This window comes from Myotis brandtii, unplaced genomic scaffold (genome assembly GCF_000412655.1).
Source record: "Myotis brandtii unplaced genomic scaffold, ASM41265v1 scaffold187, whole genome shotgun sequence".
Classification (NCBI taxonomy): Eukaryota; Metazoa; Chordata; class Mammalia; order Chiroptera; family Vespertilionidae; genus Myotis; species Myotis brandtii.
Window position 1 is genome coordinate 2,286,443 of NW_005356944.1, and position 13,366 is coordinate 2,299,808.

Below are 13,366 nucleotides of genomic sequence, written 5' to 3' on the forward strand. Positions count from 1 at the left end.
ATCTGTAAGAAGATGCTCTTTTCCATTTCCCCCACCACTACACCCAGTTTGTCTGCTTTGTAGTAGTTTTCTCAATTTTATTTTTTTGCTTTTTTATTAGCTAACTAGAGGCCCAGTGCACGACATCCCTCAGCCTGGCCTGTGCCCTCTCACAGTCCAGGACCCCTTGGGGGATGTCCGACTGATGGCTTAGGCCCGCTCCCCACCATAGGGGAGCAGCGGGCCTAAGCCAGCAGGCAGACATCCTTAGTGCTGCTGTGGAGGCAGGAGAGGCTCCTGCCACCACTGCTGTGCTCGCTAGCCGTGAGCCTGGCTTCTGGCTGAGTGGCACTCCCACAGGGGCAGCACACTGACCACCAGGGGGCAGCTCTTGCATTGAGCTTCTGCCCCCTGGTGGTCAGTGAAGTGTCATAGCAACCGATCGTTCTGCCATTTGGTCAATTTGCATATTAGCCTTTTATATAGGATATACTTTCCTTAGGGGTCAGAAAATTAATTGCTCCAGTGCCCAACACAAAACAGGCATTTGATGATGTATATATGGAAGCTGCCATTGAACGGTGTGCTCTTCTTGGTAATATATTATCCTCTGCCTTATCCATTCAGGCTTAGTACACTGTCAATAGTCATTCCAGAAACACTGCCAGCATAGGACCAGGTCGTGGGGTAGGATTTGTGGGTGGCTGCTGTTAGGGCTGGAGTCTTGCCCCATCCTGTAGTCTTCAGCAGTCAGGTGGTGGAACTGTTTAATAACCTAGCAGGGCTCTTAGCTTAGAGATTTGGTGATCCTAAATGCAGAGCTCGAGCATGTTTGTCTCTAGGTCCCACAGCTGGGCAAGAAATGGAAAGAGGGGGAGATGGGATCTGTTGATGATAGCTCTCCTCCATCTCCCTGCACAGATAGTCACTATTGTTTTCACAGTACCCTGTCCTTGTCCTTACCTAGCATTTATCAGATGTAATTAGGGTTTGCTTTTCTACTAGGAACCACATGTCTTGTTCACCACCCAAATCCTGGCTCATAGTAGGAATTCAAATTAATTCAGGAGCTTTTAGTGTGAGGGGCCTCAGTGGACTCTGAAATGGTCAATGTACCCACAACATGCAATTTTTCATGTAAGAACTGAGGTTTAGAAATTAACACATTTGTTCCTACTCAGCAGTCTTACATTGGATAAAAGCTAACCCTTTTCCCAGTGTTACCAATTCTAGGAATGAAAGGATTTTCTAAGGGAAAAAGAATTTATGATTCATCAAGGCTATTTTCCTCATATAAGGAACCTATTCTACCATCTAAACCAGCGGTCACCAACCTTTCAGACCTCATGGACAACCAGTGGTCCGAGGACCACCGGTTGGTGACTGCTGATCTAAACTGCTGTCCAATACAGTAGCCACTAGCCACATTCGGTTAATTGTAAGATTTAAAAATTGTAAGACATTATCAACTTCTCAGCTTCATTAGCCACATTTTAAGTCCTCAATACCACATGTGGCTAATTGTCAAAAAAGTTTAAAGCTCAGTTTCTCAAGCCACATTTTAAATACTACAAATTGGTATCTACAAATTGGACCTCACAGATATAAAACACTTCCAACATTACCCAATGTCTTACTGGACAGTGTTGATGTAGCACTGTTTTTGCAGAATCCACTGTTAAGTTAGCACAGGAGAACCGGAGATTTTGGTGAGGCCAGCAAACCTGTATATATTTATTTGCTTTGCAGGGTATGTTGCAGGTCAATCACAAGGAAATTCCAGTATCTTTGCTTAATTCTTTGTGTACTTCACTACTAATTGGAGTATATGCACTGACAGGCCTCGTTAACCTCTCTAGATTGTTGTATCCTACCCCCAAAAAGCAGGGGAAAATTTTGTTTCACCTATGTCAGGATTATTTTAAGTGTAAGGATAAAATATGTGGGGGAAATGCTATATAATTATAATCACAGGTAATGAGAAACATTGATGCCAGAGTGGAACGTTAATTGGTTGCCTCCTGCATGTTCCCACCTGGGGAACCAGCCCATTACCCATGCTTATGTCCTGATCAGGAATTGAACCAACAATCTTTTGGTGCATAGGAAGGTGCCCAACCAACTAAGCCACAGCAGCCAGGGCAGGGCAGACAGAATTTACATGTCAACATCCATATAGGATACAATAAAGCTTAAGTAGGGTTGAATCTGTCATTAAGTTTATTTATGGGGATCTAAGTAATGGTAATAAAAAAGTCTATAAATCTTTTTGTAAAAAGATCTAGAGGACACATTTCATTGCAGAATGTTGTCACTGTCAGTCAATATCCTCGTTTTTCTGCTCAAAATATTAGGACGTTTCTCTTCTTTTGACCTATCACAACTATCTTACTCATTTTAGCTAAAGTTTAATCCTAGCAGAATATTAACACCATGGGAAGAGAACTCTTAAAATAGTTTGTAAGTGAATTTAAACAAACATACACTCTGAAGTCAAATGAAATCAACCTGAAAGGTCCTTGGTCATACTCTGGCTCATCCTTTTCCCAATGCAGGGTTCTCCCTGTGCGGCTTACTTCTGTTACTACTGACCTGGGTTTGTGGAAAGTGTAGCTCTGGTTTTTAGAGAGAAGGAGCATATTTAACAATGTCTAAAAATGCTAGTTAGCTAACTTCTCTCCATCCTCTGCTGAGGCTACAATACTTCACTAAATACTTCTACAATCTAAATTTGAATTCATTTGAATTTTGTAGTTTGAGCACAACTGAGAAAGAATCAGAAGATAATTGTTGTAAATAACATTCACACAAACACAAAAAGATACTTAAGTGTTAGAAACGTTTATTTGTCAAAATATTTTTAAAAAATGGGAGGAGTGGAGCAAAACAAGGCTAAATTTCAGCAAATGCTGTACCACGATCACGTCAGACATAAAAAAAAAACAAAACAACAAACAAAACACCCCCCAACCCCACCCCAGTGGTCCTAGCAATTTCAGAGGATTAGCTTCAATGTTAAATCCAGAGCTAACAGAAGAGGAAAAGGTTGCTTGCCACTAAATGGTCATTTTAAAGGCTAAGGAGATGTTTCAGGTAGACAGGAGGAAGGATTCAACTCCTATGGAAACCAAGATAAGAGGGGTTCCACTGTATTGGAAAAAGGGGATGCCAGCATAATCCTTACCTAGTGCTGCTCAAAGGCTGAGAATATAAGGAATAGAATGAAAGGCTACAGACCCTCATATTAGGAGGAAAGAAAAGTCAACTTAGAAGAATTAAATTAAGAAGGAAAACATAGTTGGTCACAAACTCCTTTGTTTACTGAAACATGAAGCAATGGAAACATCCCGGCAAAGGGGACCGCGTGAAGCAAGTTCTCATATATGACCGCAGCCCGAGGGTTCAGTCCACAATTATCCTACCTGAAAGAGAGCACAACACAAGAGGCTTATACAATGCCTGGAGAGCAGCCTGGCTCCGAGTACAAGGGCCCTGGTCCTGTCCTGTATTCCAGGGGGAAAAGAACAAAGAACAAAACAAAACCAAGTCAGACTGGATCAAATCTACCCCATGTAATTACCCAGGACTCTTATGACTATATATAGGAATCTACTTATAGCTATAATAGAACTAGAAGCAATCTACCTTGAAGACTGCTGTGTTGATGATAAATACATATTTCTCATGTTCTTACCCATTTTTTAGGCAAGACAACTTCTGTAATACACGGCTATTCTCACTATACCAAAGGGCATACAGACATTATCAAAGACTGTAATTTAATTTTTGGGTCCAGGAAAAGCAGAAGATGCTAAGATCTCAAATATGGCCAACTGCTCTATTTATTCTAAATTTGTTTCATCTTAATCTTTCACAGTTAAGTTTTCAAAAGGAACAATCACAAAGGGTATCAAGGAGTGTTTATTTACCCTCCAACATTACCTACAGGTCAGTCATAGATTTAGAACCATAATTCTAGTAGTTCCCCTAATTGACCACATCTCCCTTATCAAATCAAAAGAAGAAATCCTAAAATTCTCTAATTCTTCCATTGATGATGGAAGCTCCAGACACCAATGGCTGGGGGAAAAAAACGTTAACTCACACCAAGCTCCTCTACTTATTACAGACAAAGGGCCAAATCTTGGTCTTGATCTGTGCCAATGGACTTCAAAAGCTGTGACGTTGTTGAATCAGTTCTGCTAGAGTGAGACCCGAAATTGGATCCCCAACAGTTCTGGAGTATTTCATCCTGGCAGCCTCATTACCATCAGGCTCCTGGGACTGCAACCAACTCAGGGTTATTCAGTCCATTTGAGGTTCACACCTGGAAGGTAAGTTTCTTTAAAAGTCATCGTTAAAAAGAGGTTAGTTGAACAACCACTGCTTGAACTCAAAATTCACTTTAAAATAACTAGGCAATATCCTTTAAAGATCACATATACTAACTTAATATTTAACTTTGAAACATTCAAGAGAAAGAAGTTATCTGACAGATAATACCACCTTATTTTAGAGGCATATCCCATTTCATGGCAGATTCAGCTGTATTAAAAGTAAAAAGTAATGGCAAACTACACAAGTTGTAAGGTTATCAACTTCATGCACATGAACACAGTACTGCCCAGTGGTCTCAGGAGATCCCAGTCTTGTCATGGTCTCATGGTCATAAGGGTATCATTTGCCGTAAGTTCATGCCAAATTTGCTTCTCACTATGAAAAAGGGCAGTTCCTACTGCTTTGTTTTCTTCTACATGACAAAACATGTACCAAAGGGATAAGTTAGGAACCCTGGAAACTCAGTGGTAACTAAGTTTAACTTTGCTACTAGGCCTCCCATTCAAGTGATTCTCAATTTCAAGGTACAAGGAAAACCAGAATAGAAAGTTGTCATACCATTTCTACTTGAAGAGACTTATCAATCTAATTACTCTTGCCCTTCTAGCATCTTTGCATACATTTTCTGAAGTAGGAAAAATTAAATTCCCAGGGTCACCAGTGGGATTTTATATACATCAAAAATTACCCTGTTTATCTAGTTCCTTAAATGTTCCTCTCAAACCAAACCAAACAAAACTTGCTGGAAAAAAAGGGAAGCATCAGGCTGAACATGAAAGTATCACTGACTATGCAGAGATACAGCTTACGTGCCCATGTACAATGAGATGCTCCAGATCAGCGGTTGCCAACCAGTGGTCTGTAGGTCCAAAAGGTTGGCGACTGCTGCTCCAGATTACTAATAAGGGACTTCATGGGACAGTGGCATCCAAACACTCTGATTTCAAGCAAGTGTCTTATAACTAAACACCTAAAATTTTATAAACTTTATTTGGCTTATAGCTATATATTAGAAGAGGTTCCTCTGATAAAGGTTAATAACCCAAGTAGTATTTTTATTAGCCAATTGGAAGTCTATAAAGGTGTAGTTAAAATTCTCACTGTGACATTATTAACTCCTGAACCTGTACTCTTCAGCTTATACCACAGTGACTTTAGTGGAAAGATAATGGGTTTAGGAATCAGCCAGGCCTGAGTTTGAATTCTGGCTCTATTTCTCAGTTACCAGATGACTTCAGGCAAAGTACTTAGCCTGAGGCTTAGCTCCCTTCTCCGTATAACAGAACATATCTTAAAGGCTTATTGTGTAGGTGAAATGATATGATATATACACAGGGCACTTAACAAATGTTAGCTCTCTTAACTATGTTTCTGTAACCCAGATTAGCTTACACTTACTTAAATAACAGTATTCTCACTAACAAACTCAGTTTCTTCTCTCTAACAAGTAATTTATACTTTTTGGATACTAATGTCCTGACAGCAAACAGGTGGCTTTAGCTTCCCCCCTACAGCATGGGTCTCTTTCAAGGGAACTAAATGGGATCTTTTAACCACACCTACCCCACTCTCACCTCCAGTTTTTAAAAGGCTGAATACCGCGCTCGGTCCACATACTGCTCCCGTTCATACCGGGCCATGTCATACAGAGAATTCCGTGCAGCTGCTGAAGCCTGAGACAGCTCACTGTCTGGCCCATAACCGTAGCCCTCTCCAACTGTGGGGAGCACAGCTGCAGCACGACGAATGGGGCTCCTGTCCCTTCCATAATAGGAGGAAGTGGTGGCAGCAGCAGCAGCCATAGCTGAGGAGGCAGCAGCACCTGAGTTCGGCAACAGGTGTCTGTCGTACGGATCAACAGAAGAGTTGAGGTGACTGGTCACAGCTGTGTTCTGGACTTGAGGCAGATGGGACATGGTCTGTTCTGCGTAGTTGTATGCAGAAGCTGCTGCTGCTGCTGCCACTGCCTCATAAGAGCGAACCCGGTAACGCTTATAGTAGTCGAGTGCTCCATATGCATCGTTGTAATACATGGATTCCCCATAGCCCATGGTGTAAGGCGTGCGCACGGCTCCGTATTGTTCATTATACTGCTCAGTAAAGTCTGCTACGCGACCCGTACGATCTACTGGGCACTCTTTAGACCAGTGCCCCTCCTTCCCACACCGATAGCAGCCACTCTGGTCTCCCATCCCAGGGGCAGTCCGAAGGCGGCTTGTAGACAATTGCACGTGCATTCTTTTGCCTTGAGAAAATAGATATAAGATTTATTATAACTCACTCAGAATTCTTTATCCTCCCCAAAATGAAACTAAACTAGTTGGCACAAAACACACACACATCCACACACACACACACCTGAGATCCTGTTTCAGCAATCCCCTCCAAAAGCAGTTAAAGTTTTAATATAGATAAGAACTAGAAAATTTGGGTCCTCAGAGACCAGTCAACACTTTCTACTTACACTATAGGTAGACCAAATTTCATCCTACTTCTGTCTCCACAACTGCCCCCTGCCTAATACAGAAATGGAAAGTTTCCACTTTTCACTGCTAAGACTGTGAGATTTTATTTTAAATGGGACTATGAGATTTTAGCAATTCAAAACCTGCCAATTCTTCCAAACCAAATATCCAACAAAACCTTAGTTATGCCCGATTTGGAAAGTATCTTACCAACCTCTCCCTGATTTATTCAGGGCCATTAGGCCTGAGCATTTACTGCAGCTTAAAGACCACAGCAAACTTCTGTCCATCTTGTTTCCTCCAGCCACTATTGCAGTTGTCACAAAAGGCTATGTTGGTTACACAAATCATACCTGGTTCATCATATACTTTATAACTCTTCAGATTTCAACCCCACCCCCACTTTTTTCAGCATGCCTGCTGTGGAAAAGAATTCTATTTGACCAAGGTCTCTCAACAGCAAAATGAGATCTTGAAGTAGTACTGGTTTCTTAGGGACGTTGTGCTCCCATGTAATGGAATAATTAACATTTCATCCTGTCATGTAGTTTACAATTCTTTATAGGGGATTATCTACTTGTTAGAAAAATGCAGCATTTGTTTAAAGTCCTCTGGGCACCCATACAAACAAGCCACATTCAGGGAATGACCAGCACCAAGGAACAGCTAAGAAGAAGAAAGTCTCTGCCCTGGGTTTGTGTACCACCAAGCCCAGACACCCTTACTGATGAAAGCATCCAAGGTCTTTAAAAGCAGTTTGAGAAAAGGAGTATTTGGGTTAGTATTTAGTCTCAAACTGCCTAAGACTTTGGAGATCAAGTCAATGCTTTTCAAATTATAGCCAAAACACAGCCAGTACAGACATAGGGAACAGGGGCTTCGCATCACTCTTAAGGGCTGCTCAGAACAAATTTCCCCCCTCCGCGGTCAGCAAGTTGCTCTCTCTTTGACAGACCTTGTTCTGGATGCAGTTATGCGATAGGAGGCCTCGTGCTCCACCATCCTGTTGGAAACAGCCCGATTCAGGACGGCAGCCAGAACAGCGCCATGCACTGACCCTGAGAGGGGAGCGGGTTAGTGCAGTAATATCACTTTAGTCAAACTCATTTCTGCCCAATGTCTAAGATTCCTACCACCCCAGTTTCCAGCAGTTGCTACCTCCAACTTAAACCTTTCTTTAGCAGAAATAAAGGTGCTCAGATTTTTAATTCCAACTGCTAGTAGAGAGGCAGTATCCACCATACAGTCACTGATAGTCAACAGATACCAAATGGCAGTAATTCTCTGAAAGCAGCATTTAGCCATCCCACTGTTTTCAGCAATTTGAATATTCTTATTCCAATTCTTAGAAGTTAAGGACCACATGCTAACTATGCATAGAACAAAAACACACAGATTTTCTTCTCCAATTTATATAGAAGGTGTAGGGTTCACTATAATCGAGACTGGAGGATTACAAATTATTTGTCTTTCAGCCATGCATGGTGACATTAATCTGTGTGACAGACACAAACTGTGCTCCAATTGTGAAGTCAGACTAACCAATCTAAAAAGCAGCCAATCCAGGAAACTTAGAAATACATTTTTAAGAAAAAAATTGCAATTTAACTTGCTCTTTACTTTTATACATTTTGGGTGCTTTTTTTTTTTTTTTTTTTTTTTGAGAAACAAAAACCAATGATTTTTCCTTGATGCTTCTGTTACTACATCGTTTTTATCCCTGCTCTAAAGATTGGAACTTCTAAGTTTATAGATATCTGTGGCAAAATCTACCTCTAGTAGTAGCTATGAAAAGGACTTAGGTTATTTTTACTTATTTATTTTTTTACCTAGAACTAAAAGATCTATAATAGAAGGGATAGTTGTTGTTTTTCCCCCAACACAATCTTCCCAAAGATTGTAACTATGCTTTTAATTTAAATACCCTAAAGTTTTTATAATTGAAAAATACTGTGCTTCTCTATTATCTTAAGGAATGAGAGCAAATAAAACTGAAAGAAAAGTAAATTTTACCACTCCCCTACACTTAGAAAACAAAGATTTCCTGAGACCTTCAAAAATTACTGAAATGCACTGCCAACATTTTTCTGAAAACTAGCCCAATAAAAGTGTTTTCTTCTGAATTCTGGAACAGAATTATTTTGTATTAAAATGCTGAGGTGTGCAACCTGGGGTCCTAATTGCTGAACTCCTATCATTGCCAGGATCCAGAGGCTGGGGATGTAGCTGACACACAATAGTACTTCAATTTAATGCTTGTTTACATATTGGGGGGAAAACACAAAACACCTGAACTCTTACATATTCCCAATTCAGCTGCCTGAACTGTTTGTTACTTAGGAAGGCTTTAAGGTTTTCTAATGCAAGCTGTTTGCTAACTCAATAGGGGTGCAGTTCACTGCTACTGTGGAGAGGAAACAGATCCTGAAATACCCAGGTAAACTCAGATTCTGCTGCTTCCTTTTAGAAGTCAAACAAGTCAGAAGCCTAAATGGCAGTCATTAACATATGAAGTTTCAATAGATGCCTAAAGTGGTATTCTTAAGACGCTACCTTCATTAAATGCCTGCAAAGGATTTATCAAAAAATGTGATAAATTGGTATCTGGATTGTATTTTCTGTAAAACTGCAACTTACTATCCAACTAGAGGCCCCATGCACGAAATTCGTGCAAGGGGCTTGGCCCTCGCAGCCGCAGCGGCTTGCCTCAGCCCTCACAGCCCTGGCTTCCTCCGGAAGGTTGTCTGGAAGGAAGTCTGGTCTAATTAGCGTATTATGCTTTTACTATTATAGATGCTAAACTTTCTCTTGTCATCTGGGGAAAAAAAAAGCTGGTTATAAAAACATCTATGTGTAACTCAGAGTACTTCCTCCAGAGGGGTCAGGCTAAGAACATGAAAACCAAATAAAGTATCTTTCTTTCCAGTGATTACATTGTAAAAAAATCTTATGAATCGTGTGTAGTCGGATATCCACTTCTTCAAGTAATTAAACCTGCTTTATTAAAACACACATTCCTCCCAAACCAACTTCCCCCAATTAAATGACTTTTATATACATATTTTGGACCCTATCTCTTTATTCAACTGTGAAGTTTCTCTGCAGTTGTTTTTTTTTTAAACAAAGCTCATCTTAGATTCACCACATATTTAAACAAAGGTCATTTTAGATTCACCACATATTTTAAAATATATTTTTATTGCCTGGCTGGTGTGGCTCAATGGTTGAACATTGACCTATGAACCAGGAGGTCACGATTCGATTCCTGGTCAGGGCACAAGCACCGACTCGATCCCCTACCTCCTGCATGCCCCCCACTGGGGACCGAGCCTGCAACCTGGGTATATGACCTGACCAGGAATCGAATTATGGATCATGGGTTGATGCTCAACCACTGAGCTACACCAGCCAGGCTCTCTGCAGTTTATACCTGACTTTAACTGCATTCTTTTTACATTTTGCTTGTTACCCATCAAAAGAGAACCCACATTTTTATCTGCCACTATTCATGATTCCCTCCCCTATCAAATGAAAATACTAAGAATATCTTTAAAGCTGTCTGAAGTGCAACAGCTTTCCAAGATAAAATAAGAATAGCTATCATGCCCAGCTGGTGCAGCTCAGTGGCTGAGGGTCGAATCATAAACCAAGAGGTTACCGGTTCAATTCCCAATGAGGGCACATGCCCAGGATGTGGACTCGTACCCCAGTAGGGATGTGCAGGAGGCAGCCAATTGATTATTCTCTCATTATTTATGTTTTTATTCCTCTCTTGCTCTCCCTCTCTCTGAAATCAATAAAAACATATTTTTTTAAAAAGCTATCATATTTTAAATAAGTTTCTAACCATAACAGAAACATTCATTGTTGTGAACACTCACCTTTCACCACATAGTGTTTTCACTGTCAAAACACTTTCACACCTATACCTCATTTTGGCCTCACTACTATTCTGTGAAGGAGGTACCACAGGGGTTACTAACTCTATTTTGTAAGTGGGGAAGATGGATAAAACACTTGTCCAAAGTCATACGACTAGTTAACAATAGCAAGTATCTAAGGACTTTTGCCCTAAGCTTTAAAGAGCAGCTAAAGGCCAGGGTACCACTGGCTGTGACCAGAGATATTTGCTGCACTATCTGCAATCTCCTCTATTTGCAAACTTTCTTACCCTTTTCTGGTCAACTTTTCCTCTTCTTCCATTTCGTTTCTGTTTTCTAGATTTAGCAGAGGGCCCTTAAGTACTTCTTAACAACTCTTTTACTGGCACTCAAGACAAAAAATGGTGTTAATTTATGACCCTGAGAAGTGGCTGTAAAGCCTTGTAGAACAGTGCTGTCCAACAGAACTTTCTATGATCATGGAAGTGTTCCATATCTGCACTAATACAGTAGCCACTCACCTCATGTGCATTCTGGGTGCTTGCAATGTGTGCAGTACAACTGAGAAACTGAATTTTAAATTGTATTTAATTTCAATTTAATAGCTATCTGTGGACAGTACAGTTCTAGAGTCATCAGATGACCTCCTGTACCTTTATGATTGGTATAACATATTATTTACTAGAATATCTTACTGGATCTCCTTAGAAGCAGGACCATCATTCCCATTCAATCTAATTATTTTAGAATTGTTTACCTTTAAAATTAAATAATAGATGGGGCAGAATACAGTCCCTGACTTACGGTGGTTCGATTTTATGATGGTGTGAAAGCAATATACATTCAGTAGGAACCATATTTTGAATTTTGATCTTTTCCCGGGCTATCAATATGTGGTACGATACTCTCATGATGCTGGGCAGTGGTGCCCCAGCCACAGCTCCTTCAGCCATGTGATCACAAGGGCAAACAAATGATACTCTGTGGCAGTGGTTCTCAACCTTCCTAATGCCTCGACCCTTTCATACAGTTCCTCATGTTGTGGTGACCCCCAACCATAAAATTATTTTCGTTGCTACTTCATAACTGTAATTTTGCTACTGTTATGAATCGTAATGTAAATATCTGATATGCAGGATGTATTTAGGCGACCCCTGTGAAAGGATCGTTCGACCCCCAAAGGGGTCACGACCCACCGGTTGAGAACCGCTGCTCTATGGTATAGTATTAAATGTATTTTCAACTAAACGATATTTCCACCTTGCAATGGGTTTATTGGGACATAAGCTGAGGAGAATCTGTAGTCCATGGTTTCTGGCTCTGCTTGAGCTGAACAAATTTGAGCACTCAAAAGACACTCCCCCCAAATCCAGATTCACCGCCCAAATTTAGAACATAGGGATTCCTCCACATGTTTTTGTTTCTCTTGCCTACCACAACCCATCATGCATGGTAGTAAAGAGTATAAATTCTACACATCTAACCTCTCAAACATAAGGCTTCCTGGTCATAACAAAAGCCAGACTTTTATCCTCCCTTCTCCCATGAGGTACTCATGCCCAGGCAGATTAAACTTCCCACAGCATTGAAATGAGTGAAGCCCGAAGGATAAAGTAACCCAGAGTTTGTGATTCTATGTAGTTGTCAACAATCTGAAAAGGATTTGGCAAATCTCAAGAATGGTAGACATACAATCTTCCTATTATTTCCAGCTAAAATAGCATGTAAGGAACCGCCCTGCCAGCCCCATGGTCCTGTGTTCTTGCCTGTCTTGACCTAGACCCCACTCAGTTCTGCCACCAAGACCCCAGAGCAGTTCACCTTGAAACTCTGTGTTGTCGAGGCCCCTGATGGCCTCGACCGCATCCTCTGCCCGCTCCATGTGTACGAAGGCATAATCTTTCACGATGTCACACTCGATGACTGGACCGTACTCCTCAAACTTGGCCCGAAGCTCTTTGTTGGTACAAGTGGGACTGATGTTGCCCACATGTAACTTTGTGGAGGTTTTGCTCTTATTCTTGCTGGCTTCCACATTGATGTTCACCCCGTGCAGCTTGTAGTGGTGCAGGTTGCGGATGGCATCTTCTGCCGCCGTCTTGTCCTCTATGTGCACGAAGCCGTAGTTCTTAATGATGTCACATTCCAGCACCTTCCCGTACTGCTCGAAGAGTGTGCGGATCTCCTGCTCTGTGGCCTCCCGGGGCAGGTTTCCGATGAACAGCTTCACCATCCTGACGAGAGCCTGAGAGAGAAGAAACAAAATTTCCAAAAGTTAGGGGTGCAGTGGACCTCAGTGCGTTGACTTTGGTTAGATCCTCCGCGTACGTTCTTGGTACCTTCAAGACCCTCGCACAGGCGTCCGTTATTTTTTCTCAATAGGAGGAGAAAGGGTTGTTTTTAGGGAGCCGTGTGCGCTGTGTGGGGCACACAAACTGGAGGTCGGGGTCAGTATGCATTGCCTTCTCCATCATCTCTGTGAAATGAGGAGCATTTGAGTGACAGGCTTAGCCGTTTCACGTCTTAAAATACTCTTTCGGGGCAGGAAAGAGAAGAGCTCAAGCAGGGTCCAGAGGCACATATCTGAGTGTCCCCGGGCGCAAGGTTTTGGAGGGAAATCTGTGTACCTCTCCTCCCTCAGGCTTCACCTTTCAAGATGCTCTCAAAATAAGGCCCCTTGGGCCCCAATCCAGGACACCTCCC

At 41.5% G+C, this 13,366-nt stretch overlaps 1 protein-coding gene across 5 annotated transcripts in view; it reads right to left on the reverse strand.

Annotated features, from left to right (window-relative positions):
* Positions 1-2,801: 2,801 nt before the first annotated feature.
* RBM4B (RNA binding motif protein 4B) overlaps positions 2,802-13,366 on the reverse strand; it is an 11,490-nt gene continuing 925 nt past the window's right edge. The window contains exons 1-3 of one of the 5 annotated variants that reach the window (XR_001361725.1): positions 12,485-12,908; positions 4,085-6,562; positions 2,802-3,401 (exon numbers count right to left, since the gene is read on the reverse strand). Coding sequence is in view for 3 of the 5 variants with exons in the window: in XM_005864293.2 (XP_005864355.1) it covers positions 5,901-6,562; positions 12,485-12,896 (1,074 nt within the window). In the remaining 2 variants the exon portion in view is untranslated. Of the gene's footprint in view, positions 6,563-7,737; positions 7,841-12,484; positions 12,909-13,366 lie in introns of those variants that run through there. The other 4 variants (XR_001361724.1, XM_005864293.2, XM_014538084.1 and 1 more) reach the window with 4 other exon arrangements.